At 41.2% G+C, this 17110-nt stretch overlaps 1 protein-coding gene across 2 annotated transcripts in view; it reads left to right on the top strand.

The window, feature by feature from the left end:
• Positions 1 to 17110, top strand: part of BLM (BLM RecQ like helicase) — a 66618-nt gene that overhangs the window by 27305 nt on the left and 22203 nt on the right. For both annotated transcript variants that reach the window (XM_054713408.1, XM_054713407.1), the window contains exons 12-15: positions 7389 to 7495; positions 8889 to 9049; positions 15437 to 15632; positions 16031 to 16221. In XM_054713408.1, the coding sequence (XP_054569383.1) occupies positions 7389 to 7495; positions 8889 to 9049; positions 15437 to 15632; positions 16031 to 16221 (655 nt within the window). The remainder of the gene's footprint in view (positions 1 to 7388; positions 7496 to 8888; positions 9050 to 15436; positions 15633 to 16030; positions 16222 to 17110) is intronic.

The following is a 17110-nucleotide window of genomic DNA, read 5'->3' as shown; positions in this document are numbered from 1 at the left end:
AGCACCAAATAGCTGCACACTGGAAGCACACGTCTGTTTTGAAGTCCTGAGCAATTTCTCCCACCAGACGCTGGAAGGGAAGTTTGTGACTCAGAAGTTCAGTGGACTTCGGAGAAGGTCTAATTTCACAGAGTGCCACAGTACCAGGCCTGTAACAATAAGGTTTCTTTACCCCTCCCATACAGGGCACACTCTGGCGAGTGGCTTTGGTAGCCAGTTGCTTCCATGGTACGTTACCACGGGTTGATTTGTGGGTGGTCCACTTTGTAAGAGCCATGGTATAGAGAACTCCTTACTTAGCCCCCCTTCTCCTTGGACTGGAACCCTGGTGCTAGAGGCTGGCTGGCATTAACGATGGCAGCGTGGCGATGGCTGGGAGCACAGTTCAAATATATTTTTAAAATTTCTTAAACATAAATTTTGATTGAGAATGTGTTATTTAATAAAGATAGGACTTCTCCTCCTCCCCCAGTTAGTTCATATATCTGTGGGTGAATTCAGTTGGCTCCAATTTATTTATATAATTGATTTCAGAGAGGAAGAAAGAGTGAGAGAGATAGAAACATTGATGAGAGAGAATCATTGATTGGCTGCCTCCTACAAGCCCCACACTGGGGACTGAACCTCCTGGTTCATAGGTCGATGCTCAACTACTGAGCCATACTGGCCGGTGGCTTAAATTTCTTTTATAGATGTAAACATTGAGAAACATTGCTCGCAAAAACGTGGATGGGAATGGAAAGCATTTTATTGTAGTAATAACACTCAATTATTTGAATTCCTTCTGACACATATGCCAACATTACGTAATGATCTGTCATGAAAAATTATTTTTAATGATATTTCAACCAACAACTCAATTAAGTCCTCCAAATTTTGTTGAAAGCAAAGATTTATAAACCATGTGACTGGCAAAATAAGTCCGATCATTAGTTACTCACTTTACTTTTTCCGGGAAATATACCCTAAAAAATGCCTTACCAAGACTTACCCAATTGCTGTTTCACATAAATAAACCTTATATCCAATTTATTCTGAAGACCTTTCCTAATCTATTTTTGACATATTTCTTTTTATTCTGTGATATGCTTTTAAATTAGTTTTGTCAAAACTTTGTGGCTACTGATTAGTTCTTTCAAATAATGGGAAATGACTACCACGTAACCCGATTGGCAAATCCAGTTTTCATTGCCAAACCAATCAGCTGCATTAGACTTATTTTCTTATATATAAAAAAAGAAAATTTTGACTGTTTATAATTCACATAAACTAGTACATATCCTCAAGACAAGTATTTCAGTTCCAAAAGCAACAAGAGCTGAGCACAAATTGATTCCATTTCCTAACACATCACTTAAAATCACATGAGTTTGACACCCTGGACCTGATAATATTTTTTATTTTAATGGCAACAACTCCTTTAGTGAAAATACAATCAAATCCAAACTTCTTTAAAAAAAAAAAGTCATATATTTATTAAGATATAATTGACATGCCATAAAATCCACCCATTTAAAGATTAAAATTTAGTTGTGTTTACCCTAACCGGTTTGGCTCGGTGGATAGAGCGTCGGCCTGCAGACTGAAGGGTCCCGGGTTCGATTCCGGTCAAGGGCATGTACCCTGGTTGCGGGCACATCCCCAGTGGGGGTGTGCAGGAGGCAGCTGATTGATGTTTCTCTCTCATCAGTGTTTCTAACTCTCTATCCCTCTCCCTTCCTCTCTGTAAAAAATCAATAAAATATATTTTTTTAAAAATTCAGTTGGGATTTTTGAATGTTCACAGAATTGTTCAACCATCCCCCAAATCTAAGTTCAGAACATTTTCATCATCCAAAAAAGAGACCTCAGTGCTTCTAAGCAGTCACTCCCCATCACTTAGCATAATGTTCTCAAGGGACGTCCATGTTGTAGCCTGTGTCAATCCTTCCTTCATTTTTATGGCTGAATAATCTTCCATTTTGGGGGCATTCCACATTTCCGTTACCCATTTATCAATTGATGAGAACTGCCTCTAACTACAATATCTGCTAATTCCAAACATACTGCTTTCCAGCAGGCCATGTCAGATTTGTTCTATGTAATAAAATCAGACAGACTTATCTTTTTCATTCTAACAAATTGTGGGAATGCTGCTTTTAGTTAGCGGCCCATCTGCTGGAGTTTAGCGTCTATTTGCTGTAGAGATACTTGTTTTGGTTTTAATTGGATTTGGGATCTACAGCTTTCTGTCCTAATATGATGTCATTTTCTTATTTTTAGTAAAAGTAGTCTGTTTGACTAAATTAGTAAACATTTCTCTATGCCACAAATAAAAATTTCAGATTTTATGCCAAATGTTTTTTGAATATATCAGCTTTATTGAGATATAATACACATACCATTCAATTCACCTATTTAAAGTGTATCATTCAGTGGTTTTTAGTAGTCAGAGTTGTGCAGCCATCACCACAATCAATTTTAAAATGTTTTCCTCACCCTGCAAAAACACCCATATCCATTAGTAGTCAATCCCACTTTCCCCTCACACCCCCTTACAGCCTGAGGCAAGCACCAATCTACCTTCTGTCTTTAGATTTGCCTATTCTGGATATATATATAAAAGCATAATATGCAACTCGACCAGGCGGCAGAACGACCAGTTGGCTATGATGTGCACTGACCACCAGGGGTCTGCCCCCAGCCTGGGAACCGGGGGTGGGTGGCTACAGGCAACCGGGGACCTCTAGTCTCATATAAAGAGAATCATCCAATATGGCTTCTTTCACTTAGCATAATGTTTTCAAAGTTTATTGGTGAAGAATATTCCATTGTTATGGGTATATCACATTTTATTTATTCACTAGTGGCCTGGTACATGAAATTCGTGCATGGGGGGGGTGAGGGGAAGGGAGTGTCCCTCAGCCCAGCCTGCACCCTCTCCAATCTGGGATCCCTCTCGCAATCCAGGACCACTGGCTCCTAACCGCTCACCTGCCTGCCTGCCTGCTTGTTCCAACTGCTCCCCCCCCTCCCGCGGGCCTGCTCACCCCCAACTGGGGAACCCCCCCCCTTGCTGGCCTGCTTATCCCCAACTGCCCCCCTTCCCCCCTCCACTGGCCTACTCTCTCCTAACTGCCTTTGCCTCAGTCCTGCCACCCACCATGGCTTTGGAAGGACGTCTGGAAGGTCTCCTGGTCTAATTAGCATATTACCCTTTTATTAGTATAGATTGGTCAACACTGGAGTTGTTTACCTTTTTGGCTATTATGAGTAATGCTGTTATGAACATTCACATACAAGTTTTTATGCGGACCTGTGTTTTCCTGACTCTCGGATATAGACGCAGGAATGGAATTGTTGGGTTGTGTGCTAACTCTATTTTCTACCTTTTGAGAACTGCCAGACTATTTTCCAAAGTGCCTGCCCATTTTACATTCCCACCAGCATTGCTACTGTCTTCTTTTTTGACTCAGCTTTTTAAAAATATGTTTTTATTGATTTCAGAGAGAGGAAGGGAGAAGGGAGACAGAGATAGAAACATCAGTGATGAGAGAGAATCATCGATTGGCTGCCTCCTGCTACTGGGGATCGAGCCTTCAACCTGGCATGTGCCCTGACCAGGAATCGAACCAGTGACCTCTCGGTTCCTGGGTTGACACTCAAACACTGAGCCATACTGGCCAGGCTCAACTTTTTTGTAATACATGAAACATTGTTCTAATATTAAAGTGTGGTGTAAAATGTAGGAAAAGGCAATAAGGCCATTCTTTTTTATTAAAATATGTTTTTATTGATTTTTAGAGAGAGAGGAAGGGAGAGGGGGAGAGAGAAACATCGATGAAAGAGGAACATTGATTGGCTGCCTGCATGGCCCCCACTGGGGATTGAGCCAGCAACCTGGGCTTTTTCCCTGACCAGGTATCAAACCAGTGACCTCCTGGTGCATGGGATGATGCTCAAACCACTAAGCCATATTGGCCAAGCCTGAGCAATTTTTTTTAATGCCATAATTCTATCAAGACCAGTTTCTTTTGCTGTGGCAATGATTATAAGTAATGAACTGAGAACAGTCAAATCAGTCCTTGAATATACCAGACTTTTATCTGCCCCCTTCTTTGCCACAATCTGCTTGCTACACATGCTCTGCCATTTCAAGCACTAAAAGAAAGCTCTGGCCGAAACCGGTTTGGCTCAGTGGGTAGAGCGTCGGTCTGCGGACTGAAAGGTCCCAGGTTTGATTCCGGTCAAGGGCATGGACATTGGTTGCGGGCACATCCCCAGTAGGGGGTGTGCAGGAGGCAGCTGGTCGATGTTTCTCTCTCATCGGTGTTTCTAGCTCTCTATCCCTCTCCCTTCCTCTCTGTAAAAAATCAATAAAATATATATATATTTTTTAAATAAAAAATAATAAAAAAAGAAAGCTCTGAGTGTCTTGTACAAGTGATATAAGAGGGATGGTTTTGACTCAGAGTAATGCATTCTCTGACAGTTTTCAGGGATGAAGGAAGAAGCACGGTCATAAAGTAAAAATCATCTTCACTCCCACCACCTTCCTCTGTATCTGAAACCAGAGCATTCCAATAGAGGCTGAAATACTTCATTCCTGATGTCATACCCTACCCTTAACAGAAATATGTAAAACACTTAACAAACATGAAGCTTCACCAATGGTTTCTGTTTCTTTGACTAAAGAAAGTTTTACCTATACCCATACTAGACTTTTTTTTTTTTTTTTAATGTCCTGGAAGTGTTTGCATCTGGAGCAGTGCACGGTAGTAAAGTTCAGAAGGAGGCAAAAGTAGGATTCGGTTCGTTTGTTTGTTTTTAGAAAGTGAGAGGACAATTGTAAAAGAAAAAAAATTGGGGCAGGAGAAATCAGCAGGATGCCTCGACTGCAGGCGCATTCTCAGATGAGTCTTTTAGCAAAAGTGACATGTGAAAATGGAGAAGGGAGGACCTGGAAATCGATTCCTTTAAAATCGTCTTTGCTCTTGTGCTTTTAGAAAGTCTTTGTGACCCCTCCCTGGGGGGGGCATGCGTGCCCGGTTTTAGACCATTTGTGTGGAAAGAAGTTGGATTATGGGTTGGAAATCTGAAGAAAGGTCTAAGCTGGAGGCAAAAGTTGGGAGTGGTGGGAATGGTATTTGGATGCAGTTTAAAGAAAGCGTGGTCCCGGAAGAAGATAATGCAGGGGAAGAAGAGAAGAGCCTAGCATTTCGGGGGTGATTGTCACTTAGGGAGCGAGCGAAGGAAGAAAAGATGGAGATGGGGGGATCAGAGAGGTGAAGGGAATGTGAAACTGAGAGCTAATCGGCTTTCAGCCAGGATAGCCAATGTGGCGTGACGGAGAGGTCAGAGAGGATGCGGTCTGAAAAACCAACGCACAAAACAGATGTCGGTGAAGGCTACGGCTGCCTCCTGCGTGGCCTTCTTAGCTGAACAGCAGTCCCTTCAGGGGCGTGGCTGCCCTCCCCAAGCAAGACACCATTTAGTTCTAAAACTAAACACGTTTATCCTACCGATGGCAACCAATCCTGGACCCAGCTAGCTTGGATTTGGATACAAACACAGAAAGCCAGTGGTTGCCTCCCTCTGACCTCCACACCCTTGAATAGCAGCCTCCTCCCCATCAGCCTGGGCACCGGGAGGGCTTTGTGCTCTAAATTCAACGTGTCCTTCCTGCGGAGATGGGAACCGGGGGCAGTGGAGGGTCCCTGCAGGTCACGGATCCTGTACCAGTTCTTGAGTTGTAAAAGCTTTGACAAAAACCATTTTGGTAGAAGGGTAACGGGAAAGCCAGGATGGAAGTGAGGAGAAGAAGCTGAGTGTGTGGTTCGTGGAGGGAAAGAAAAGGTGGGTGCCGGCAGCCGTGCGGTACCGGGTCAGGGGAAGCTTTTGTTGTTTTTAGGATTGGGGATCATAGGACGTATTCAGAGAAAAAAGAGAAGAATTCACAGAAGAGACTGAAGTACAAGAGAGGAGATAACGGAGAGGAAGAGCTTCCTGAGGAAGTGGGATACCAAGGGCAAAAGACCAGAGAGAGAAGAGCACATCTCAGCATCACCCACATTCTCTCCGGGGCGCAGAGCCAAAGTACAATGGTCCACGCTCCTTTTGTTGCCCGGCAATTAGCTCCTCATGTACACAGTCAAAATTTGGGAACGTTGGTGGCCTGAAAATGTATATGTTTTCTCTTATGATTTTCTGTGTATATATATTCTATATAATAAAGAGGTAATTTGCAAATTAACCCTCACGCCCTCACAAGATGGCTACCTGCGACCAGGCGGGCAGGGGCGTTAATGAGGGGCAACCAGGCTGGCAGGGAGGTTAGTGAGGGACGACCAAACAACTGAACAAGCAGGCTGTGTGGGGTGACCAGACCAGTGAGGGGGCTGTGAGGGGTGACCAGGCTGGCGGGGGGACAGTTGGGGGCGACCAGACCAGCAGGGGGGGCAGTTGGGGGTGACCAGACCAGCAGGGGGGGCAGTTGGGGGTGACCAGGATGGCAGGGGGGGCAGTTAGGGGTGACCAGGATGGCAGGGCGGGCAGTGAGGGGCAACTAGGCCAGCGGGGGGTGGGGGGGGCAGTTGGGGGAGACCAGGCTGGCAGTGGGGGGAGTAAGGGGTGACCAGGCCAGCGGGGGGGGAGGGGAGCTAGGAGCGACCTGGCCGGCAGCAGGGGGCAGTTAGGGGCCAGCAGGCAGGTGAGCGATTAGGAGCCAGTGGTTCAGGATTGTGAGAGGGATGTCCTCCAAGGGGTCCTGGATTGGAGAGGGTGCAGGCTGGGCTCAGGGGATCACCCCTCACCCCCCATGCACGAATTTCATGCACTGGGCCTCTAGTATATATTTTTTCTTAATTATTCTTATTTCAAAGAGGAAGGGAAAGGGAGAGATAGAAACATCAATGATGAGAGAATCATCATGGATTGGCTCCCTCCTGAATGCCCCCCACTGGGGATTAAGCCCGCAACCCGGGCATGTGCTGTGACCAGGAGTCGAACCGCGACCTCCTGGTTTATAGGTCGATGCTCAACCACTGAGCCACATTGGCTGAGCTGATTTTCTTAATCTTTTAAATAATGTTTTAGTCCTCTCTGCTCTTAGCCATCTTCATCGCGGAGACTGGGCTCTCGGCTTACCTGCATGTGTTCTCTTCCACAGTCCTTCTAACTCCCTGTCATCTAGTCCCGTAGACACTCCCTCCCTGTCACCATTCATTTTGTTAACCCCCTAACCCACCTTCCATTGCTCTGTTCTATGATGTAAGCTGCTAGCGGCAATATTCAATTGAACACAACTCAGTAATTAGGTTTGCTTTGTGGAAAATCAGCATTTAATTTTTGAAGGTGGCTAAAACTATTTTCTCCTAGTAACAAAATTTTATGTTTGGGACTTCTTTTAGGTTTACCATGAGCTTTAACAGACATAATCTGAAATACTACGTGCTCCCAAAAAAGCCTAAAAAGGTAGCATTTGATTGCTTAGAATGGATCAGGAAGCATCACCCACGTGAGTACAGCCATGTGATGAATTATGTCTAGAAGTAATCAATACATGTCTTTTTAGCACCACAATAGAATATATAAGATTGCATATTAAACATTTCTCATGATAGCACTGATTTGCTATTTATAGAGAAGAATATCTCAACTCCTTCAGTTCTGCATATTGTGAAATCTCATTCGGTTTGATAACAATAAACCCTAACAATAAAAAATACGTTTTTAAAAAGACCCTAACAAAAAAATATTAAATACTTCCTCCTACGTCTCTATTTTGTAATCTATGGTTTCAGTGTCTTAACTCTGGCTTCTATCTGTGTATGAATTATGCAGGTCTTTGTTTCAGTGTGTTCTCCCAAGTGTAATAATTAAAGTGAGATTCTGAGATTCATGGTCGTTTCCCATGTAACCCACTTTCCATGGAGAAGTTTTTTGTTAGGCATCTTTATTTCATTTTTTAAATCTTAATTTACATATTGGTTTGAAGAAATCAAACAGTGCAATGATGGACCACGAAAAAGTCAGTGATTTCCCTCTCCAGGCCCTCCTCTCCCTGGCAGCTAGTATAAATAGCATAATAGTGTGTAAATGCCTTTGGCTCTGACACAGAGAAATGACTTTTTCTTAATACCTTTATTTTCTGATTTTAAAAATAAATACATAAAAACAACAATAAATGTATTACATGCTCATTGAAGAACATTTAGATAACAACAAAAAGAAGGAAGCAAAAGACAAACCCCACCTCAAGACAAGTCACTGTTATTGTTTTGGTTTGTTTCCTTCCATTAATTTTTTAGTGCATTTTTCTTTCCATTAGCATACTATATAGTAGTGTGTGTGTGTATTGTGTTTCTACCCTTAATCTGTTTTATATCTTGAGCATTTTCTCATGACTTTTTAAAAACATAGAAAATACTTGATAATTGTACTGTATATTATTTTATAATTTCATGTCTTAAGAGGCCACCTAGTTTTGGCCATTAAATTTTTTCTAATTTTTCAAATTCGAATAAAACTTTTTGCGTAAGTCCTTGTACCGCTTTATTTTCTAGATTCCTTTTCTAAAAGGAAACTGAGTCAAAAGATAGAAGCATTTCTGGGGCTCTGTGATACATATTGCCCTATGTTTTCTACAAAGTCGGTGTAAGGGTGTCTTCCCATTTTCTAGCCAGTGTGAAATAGTGCCCGGGCTGTGTCCAGGCCCACCTCAGGAGTCATTTGCAGGGACAGGATTAAAGGTCAAATCCTGACACTTTCAGTGCACGTGAGTTCTCCTTGCTTGCATTCTTCTACCTACTTTAAGAAAACTATGGAGGTCTATTTATGTTTCATATGTTTCAAAGAACATGATTTAGATTGTGCTGTTATTTATGTTACAAATCTTCATTTCTTGGCAGATGATTCAGGGATAATTTACTGCCTCTCCAGGCGAGAATGTGACACGATGGCTGACACCTTACAGAAGAATGGTCTCCCCGCTCTTGCTTATCACGCTGGCCTCAGTGATTCTGCCAGAGACGAAGTACAGCACCAGTGGATCAACCAGGATGGCTGTCAGGTGACATTTTTTAAAGATAAACAAGTAATTTTTTTATAGTATATAAGCAAACTTGCTTACATAAATGAAAATTGTTTTTATCGTAAGTAGTAGCCATCAAAATAAGACTGAAATAGAAAAAAATATTTTTAAAGACTTCTAAAGTTGCTTTCTTTCTTAAATAAAAAAACAATTTTTATTGAGATTAACTCAAGACCATAAAATTCACCCTTTCAAAAAAGTTTACAAGTCAGTGGTTTTAGTATAGTCACAAGGTTATGCAGCCATCACCACTAATTCTAGAACACTTCATCATCCTAAAAAGAAACCCCATACCCATTAGCAGCCACCCCTTACTCCCCCAACCCTCCATTCCCTGGTAGCCATTAATCTACCAGCTACTGCTAATCTGTCTCTATAGATTTTCCTATTCTGAACATTTTATATAAATGGAATCATACAGAATGTGTTCTTCTTTTTTTGAAATATATTTTTATTGATTTCAGAGAGGAAGGGAGAGGGAGAGAGGTAGAAGCATCATGATGAGAGAGAATCATTGATCCGCTGCCTCTTGCACGCCTTCTACTGGGGATCGAGCCCGCAACCCAGGCATGTGCCCTTGACTAGAATCAAACCCAGGACCCTTCAGTCCCCAGGCTGACGCTCCATCCACTGAGCCAAACCGGCCAGGGCCAGAATGTGTTCTTTGTGACTCATTTCTTTTACTTATCATAATGTGTTTTTTTATTGTTGACACTATTACAGATGTCCCTCATTGTCCCCTTTCCCCCCTCCACCCACTTACATGTTCTCAAGTTTTATCGACATTGTAGCATGTATCAGTGCTTCATTCATGTTTGTGGCCAGATAATATTTCGTTGTATGACTTTACCAGTTTGCTAGGCATTCATCAGTTGGTAGACTATTGTGAATAAATGTGTGTGTTAGATTTTGTTTGGATGGGAATGTAAACTATAGAATTTTACATTCCCATCCGAAATCTATGAGGTTCCAATGTCTCTGCTTCCTCATCAACACTTAGTATTATCTGTCTTTTTCATTGTATCCATGCAAGAGTGAATCTCAGGAAAATGACTCATGCTTTTTTTGTAGCCTATGAATTTTTCAGCTCTCAGGAAAAGAAACCGTTACCCTCAAGATATGGAGGAGAAATATCTCTCAAAATTATTTTCTAAGGGGGAACAGAAGAATATCTTAGAGGATATCAGCCTAGTATCCTCAGAAAGAAGTGGTCTAAGATGCAAATGATCTGACTCAGTGCAGACATTTGAATCAATGATGTTGTAAAAAAAACTTAAGAATGTGAAAGAAAAAGAAAACAGGTGGAAATTGAAAAGAAAAAATATGATACTTGTTGGTGACAGGGAATAGGGGTTTAGCTTACAAATAATAAGTGTACCCAAGGAAGAAATCAGGATAGTTAAGATGTACTATAAGTAAATATGTATCAAATTTAAAAGACAAAAATCACTGGGGGAAAACTTACATGTCGATATAGTTCACCACTTTGATTTACAAACCTAAAAAATTACATTCATCAAGATTTACTCTACAAAGAACAGAAAACAGACATGCCTGAGAATGTCTCACTAAATACATTTAAAAAAACAGGAGTAGACTCTTTAGAATCAGAAGTGGGAAGACTGGGACTGGAGAGTTTCATACCCAGCTCAATATCACTTATGTTGAAAACAACAGGAAGGCATTTTCACATATGTAAACGTTCAGAAAATAGATCACTGATTTATCTTCACTGAAATACAGATGTCAATCTTCTCAAATCAATTTATTTATTTAACTAATCAAATTTCTAGTATTTTTTTTTCCTTTGATAAATGTTTTCTAAAGTTTGCCTAGAAGAATATTCAAGTGAAGATAACTAAAAGAATTTGGCAAGAAAATAATAACATGTAAACACTGGCTGTATAAGAACATTATAGACAGATCAATGAAACAAATCCAGAAACAGACCGGAAAACATATAAAATTAGTATATAATAAAGAATGCATTAAAAATTAATGAGGAAGGGAAGATTATTCTACTGATATCATTTTGGATCCTTGTATCAAAATTAATTACAGGTAAATAAAGATGTTGGTATTTTTAAATGAATTTTGAGTAGAAGAGAACCTACGCTTAAAAATAGCCCAAAACTAAGTAATCACAGAAATGATACCTAAAGAGCTCGGTGCTTCTCTATTAATAAAATTATAAGCAACAACAAACTAGGAATTATATTTTCAGCAAATAAAACAAAATGAAGAGCTTGTAAAAATTTGATAAAAAAAAAAAAAAACATGAGTCTTAATAAATTGCCCTATAGGCCATCAAGAGACTATTGGAGCCCTAGCTGGTTTGGCTCACCTGGATAGAGCGTTGGCCTGCGGACTGAAGGGTCCTGGGTTCGATTCTGTTCGAGGTCACATGCCCAAGTTGTAAGCTCCATCCCTAGTAGAGGGCGTGCAGGAGTCAACTGATCAATGATGTTTCTATCTCTCCTCCTTGCCTCTCTGAAATCAATTTTAAAAAAATATATGTGTATGTGTGTGTATGTATATACATACACACACACATACACATATATATTTTTTTTTTTTTAAAGAGACTATTGGATAGGAAAAACTAAAAGGCTAAATCAAATGCTTCTTTAAAGTGCAACTTTGCTAATATTCAAAGGAATTCAAATTTAAAATAGTGAGAGATCATTTTCACCTCTTGCACAAACTTTTACTAACTGTTGGGGACAGTGCTGAAAGAGGCAGGTCCCTGCAGTGTTCATGACAGCCTTTCTGGAAAACAATATGGTGGGCTCTTATCAAGAGCCTCAAATCTGAATTTTGAGCATGGAATTGACATCAATGTGATCTTTAACCTTTTGTACTCGGATGTCGAGTGTGACTCAACACGGTTAGCATTAGAATAAAGGAATCGAGAAAAAAGCAAGTGAGTGCAAAGGGTTAATGGTAAATACCTTAATAACTTTTTACTACTAAAGAGTCTAAATGTCCTGAGAGAATGATTGGGAACCTTATGGCACTACATTCATGCCATTAAAAATGGTTTATGAAGAATCTACACTAAGCCGAAACCGGTTTGGCTCAGTGGATAGAGCGTCGGCCTTTGGACTGAAAGGTCCCAGGTTTGATTCCGGTCAAGGGCATGTACCTTGGTTGCGGGCACATCCCCAGTAGGGGGTGTGCAGAAGGCAGCTGATCGATGTTTCTAGCTCTCTATCCCTCTCCCTTCCTCTCTGTAAAAAATCAATAAATTTTTTTAAAAAAAAAGAATCTACACTAATAAAAGAGAAACATGCAAATTGACCATCCCTCTGTTACGCCCACCAGCCAATCAAGAGAGAGTATGCAAATTAACCCAACAAAGATGGTGGTTAATTTGCATACACAGGCACGGAGCGAAGAAGCGAAGACTGAAGACAGCGTAGAAGGAAGCCAAGCGCTGCAGCAGCGGAGAAGGGAGGGAGCGAGGCAGCGGAGATGGGAGCGAAAGCCTCACTCCCTTCTCTGCTTCGCTCCGAATAGGCCCAAGGAAGCCCTATTCTTGCAGGAATCTTCCTGCAATGGGCCTCTAGTTTTTTAATATAATGAAAATGTTCATGATGGAGAAAGATAGTGAAAAATAGAATTCAACGGTGTGTAATCTCAACTGCAACAAAGATTGAATAAAAAAATAGACAAGAAAAAAAAGAAACCGATTTCTTTAAACTTCTTTAAATCTTAATATATAGCCCTGGCCAGTTTGGTTTGGTTCAGTGTTTAGAGCGTCGGCCCTCAGACCAAAGGGGTTTGATTCCTAGTTAAGGGTAATTACTTGCCTTGGTTGCAGGTTTCCCAGCCCCGGTAGGGAGGCACACTCTCTCACATAGATGTTTTTTGTTCTCTTTCTCTCCCTCTCTTTTTTTCCCCCCTCTGCTTCCTGCTCCCTTCCACTCTCTAGAAATCAATGGAAAAAATGTCCTCAGGTGAGGATTTAAAAATATATACATAGGCCCTAACCGGTTTGGCTCAGTGGATAGAGTGTCGGCCTATGGACTGAAGGGACCCAGGTTTGATTCCGGTCAAGGGCATGTACCTTGGTTGCAGGCACATCCCCAGTAGGGGGTGTGCAGGAGTCAGCTGATTGATGTTTCTAACTATCCCTCTCCCTTTCTCTCTGTAAAAAAAATCAATAAAATATATTTTTAAAATATAAATAAATAAATATATACATAGTATAAATATTCTAAAATATACATGCATATATCTATAATAATAAAAGTGTAATATGCTAATTAGACCAGACAGCCAAATGACCTTCTGGATGTCATTCTGGACGTCCTTCCGGATGAAGCCACGCGGCGGGGGCCGAGGCAGAGGCAGTTAGGGGTGATCAGACAGGCAGGCAAGTGGTTAGGGGTAATCAGGCAGGCATGCAGAGGGGTTAGGGGCGATCAGGCAGGCAGGCAGGCAGGCAAGCAGTTAGGAGCCAGCGGTCCCAGATTGCAAAAGGGATGTCTGCCGGTTTAGGCCTGATCCCACAGGGACTGGGCCTAAACCGGTAGTCAGACATACCCTGAGGGGTCCTGGATTGTGAGAGGGTGCAGTCTAAGCTGAGGAACCCCCCCCTCCCGTGCACGAATTTCGTGCACCGGGCCTCTAGTATATATAATAAATATAAAACACTTTGATAAAAATATGGTTTTAAAAAATTGGTTAAAATTCTTTTTTAATCTAATTGTTTTCTACTCTCAGACGAGCTAATCCTTACAGTCAGGGCACAAGCTGGACAGCCTTGGTCTTGTTGGATTTGTGAATTAGAATAGAACTGGGTTGTTTTTCTTCACAAAGAAACGATTATAGCCTGAAGTTTTAAAAGCACCACAGAAATAAGAAGGAAGTAACAGCTAGACAAAGCCAGTTTCCCAGGTAAAGGCTTTCGGAAAGAGTTGGCTGTCATCTGTGGCCTTGAGTCATGTATCCGCCCAGCCAGGGTTCTTGGAACCTTGTGGACCACACCCTGTGGGCTTGTGGGCTGGGACATCTTGCTCCCCAGTCTCTCTACCTGCTCTCCACCACTAGAGGCTACGGTAGACTTCCTCTTTCCAAGGAGATTTGCCTTTGATCAAAGTGCCATAAATTTAGATGGACCACGGACCTAGCCTGCAGGCTGCTGCCGTTCCCAGCACTGATGGATGTCCTTGTCCCCATTTGCCATCCGCGTGCTCCATAGGTTTCAGTTCCCTTCTCTGGTTACTGAGATCGTGTCATTAGCCTCAGTCTGGCTGCCAGGTAGTTCATTTGCTTTTGATATACCGTTTTGCAGTAGCAATTAATTTTTTAAAACTAGCTTTATTTATATAATGTAATTTTGCCTGGAGATACAATGTTTTTGTCTGGGTTAAATAGGCCTTCAATTTGCAAAGGAAATGGATATTCTTGAAGGTGATTTTTTTACTAAACACTGATTTCTCAAGCTCCTGAAATTTAACTATCGCCTTGCTTCCGCTAAGTAATTTGCATAGGCCAAGATCGAGGGTCTCCGGTCTTTTTTCCCTGGTACAAGCAACTCAGACTTTTACTCACATGAGTTTCGATAAAAACCTCACGTTTTGACTGAAACTCACTGATGAATAAAAGAAGCTGCTGAATGATCAGCTGCTGTCACTGGGAGAACGGATGCTATACACTGAACAGGTGAATCATCAGAGAAGCTGGCAGCAGTGACCTCGACGCTCCAGCCCTGGGAACACCTGAGCTGCTGAGCAGCACGTGTCTGATCACTGGCCGGGACACCCTGGCTGTGTGCGCGGCACTCACAGCACCTCATCAAAAACCTAAGAGAACAACCAGTGACAGCACGTTGAGAGGTGGCTGCTATTGATGCCGGCTCCCTCAGGTGGCAATACCAAGCCACACAAGAAAATGCCTGCCCCACCGAGCGTCTCTTGACCTTCTCGGGTCTTAATAAAACTGCAAATTGCCGCCGAACCCGGTTTGGCTCAGTGGATAGAGCATCGGTCTGCGGACTGAAAGGTCCCAGGTTCGATTCCAGTCAAGGGCATGTACATTGGTTGTGGGCACATCCCCGGTGGGGGGTGTGCAGGAGGCAGCTGGTCGATGTATCTCTCTCATCGATGTTTCTAGCTCTCTATCCCTCTCCCTTCCTCTCTGTGAAAAATCAATAAAATATAAAAAAAAAAAAACCTGCAAATTGCCAATATGGAAATCTCCTATTAGTTGTGCTACATAGTGGGACCAAGTTAAGATACTAGATTGTTGTATAGAGTACATCTGAAAACAAAATAGAAGAGAAAGCTTTTCGGAGCATCTGTTATTAAAATGACCGTTTTAATGCATTATGAGGCTAATAGGCTTTTGCTCTTACCTCAGGTTATCTGTGCGACAATTGCATTTGGAATGGGAATTGACAAACCCGACGTGCGATTTGTGATCCACGCGTCTCTCCCTAAATCCGTGGAGGGTTACTATCAAGAATCTGGCCGAGCTGGAAGAGACGGGGAAATATCACACTGCCTGCTTTTCTATACCTATTATGATGTGACCAGACTGAAGAGACTTATACTGAGTAAGTCCCCCTTCAGTCTCGTGATAGTGGTATCCTACTTCTGGCATTGTGGTACTTTTGGTCTAGTTACAGAAAAATAGAAATGCTTATATAAATATGGGAGTTTTTAATATCATGTGCATATCATGCAAATCATCATCGAGAATAATGAAGATTTGCAAAATATTGTCAGCTACTCCTGACCATCTACATTTATACCTATAAAACTAATATCTTAAGGGATGCCCATAAATATTCCATTAATTATAATATAGAATGTCATGTTGATATATAATGCTATTAATAATTATTTCATTTAATATTTAAAGTAACATGAATGTATTATAACTATTTCTGTGATACTCTCTTGTTTTTCTACTCTAATAAGTCTTTTTTGCTATGTTCTTCCTTTCTTTTAGTGGAAAAAGATGGAAACCATCATACAAAAGAGACTCACTTTAATAATTTGTATAGTATGGTACATTACTGTGAAAATATAACAGAATGCAGGCGAATACAGCTTTTGGCTTACTTTGGTGAAATTGGATTTAATCCTGATTTTTGTAAGAAACACTCAGAAGTTTCTTGTGATAATTGCTGTCAAACAAAGGTAAAATGGAAAAACATTTTTCTCCTCTTGATATAGAAAAGTTAGCTGAAAGATGGATTTAAGAATTACTTTTCCCATCTTCTTGAGATAAGCCTTCTCAATCAATAAAACTGTCTTTGCTACCAAAAAAAAAAGTTAGATGAAAATAGTGGCCCCTAAGGAATTAAACAAGGGAAAGATTGCTTCCTTCCCATAGTAATTTGGAATGGAAACATTTTAATATTCTATGGAATATCTTTAGAATTAGAAGCCCTTAAAAATATACTGGGCCTATCCAAAATACTGGGGTTATTATATACGTGCACTAGTAATTATAGGATACTTTAGAAATACCATTATACAAAAAATCCAAAGTGAGCAGGTAGAATATTTTCAATTCAACTCTAATCTATATTTAAAGATCTCATTCTCAAAAGAGTTGTGATAACTGGAGTCCTGTGTGTGTGAATTCAGATCAATTAGATGACTCTATAAATTGATTTTTTAAAAACTATGAAGAATAGTGGCAATAACTTCTAGTTGAGTTTGCTATCATTTGTCCTAAAAATAACCTTGGGAGATTGTCAAATTCAAGTACTTGATTGTACCTATTATGGTAATGCTGTGTCTTAATGTCTACAGTTTACAGAGCATTTTCTCATTTGATATGTTACTTTCAATGTCTGGGTAAGTTGCTGGGGATTCACAAAAGAGCGTGGTGGGGCCCATTCATAGACTGGAGGGGAGATAGACCTATATGTGATCAGAGCGGTTACAACTAGACACGCAGCACTAGCCAGAGCAGAGGTGACTGAGTCTCTCTTGGGGTGCAATCTGGATTCATGGCCATCTCCGCCCACCGCACCCAACTCTGTAGACATTGCTAATCAGGGCACTCATTCAACAAATA

This window comes from Eptesicus fuscus, chromosome 25 (genome assembly GCF_027574615.1).
Source record: "Eptesicus fuscus isolate TK198812 chromosome 25, DD_ASM_mEF_20220401, whole genome shotgun sequence".
Taxonomy (NCBI): Eukaryota; Metazoa; Chordata; class Mammalia; order Chiroptera; family Vespertilionidae; genus Eptesicus; species Eptesicus fuscus.
This window is presented reverse-complemented; position numbering and strand designations above follow the sequence as displayed.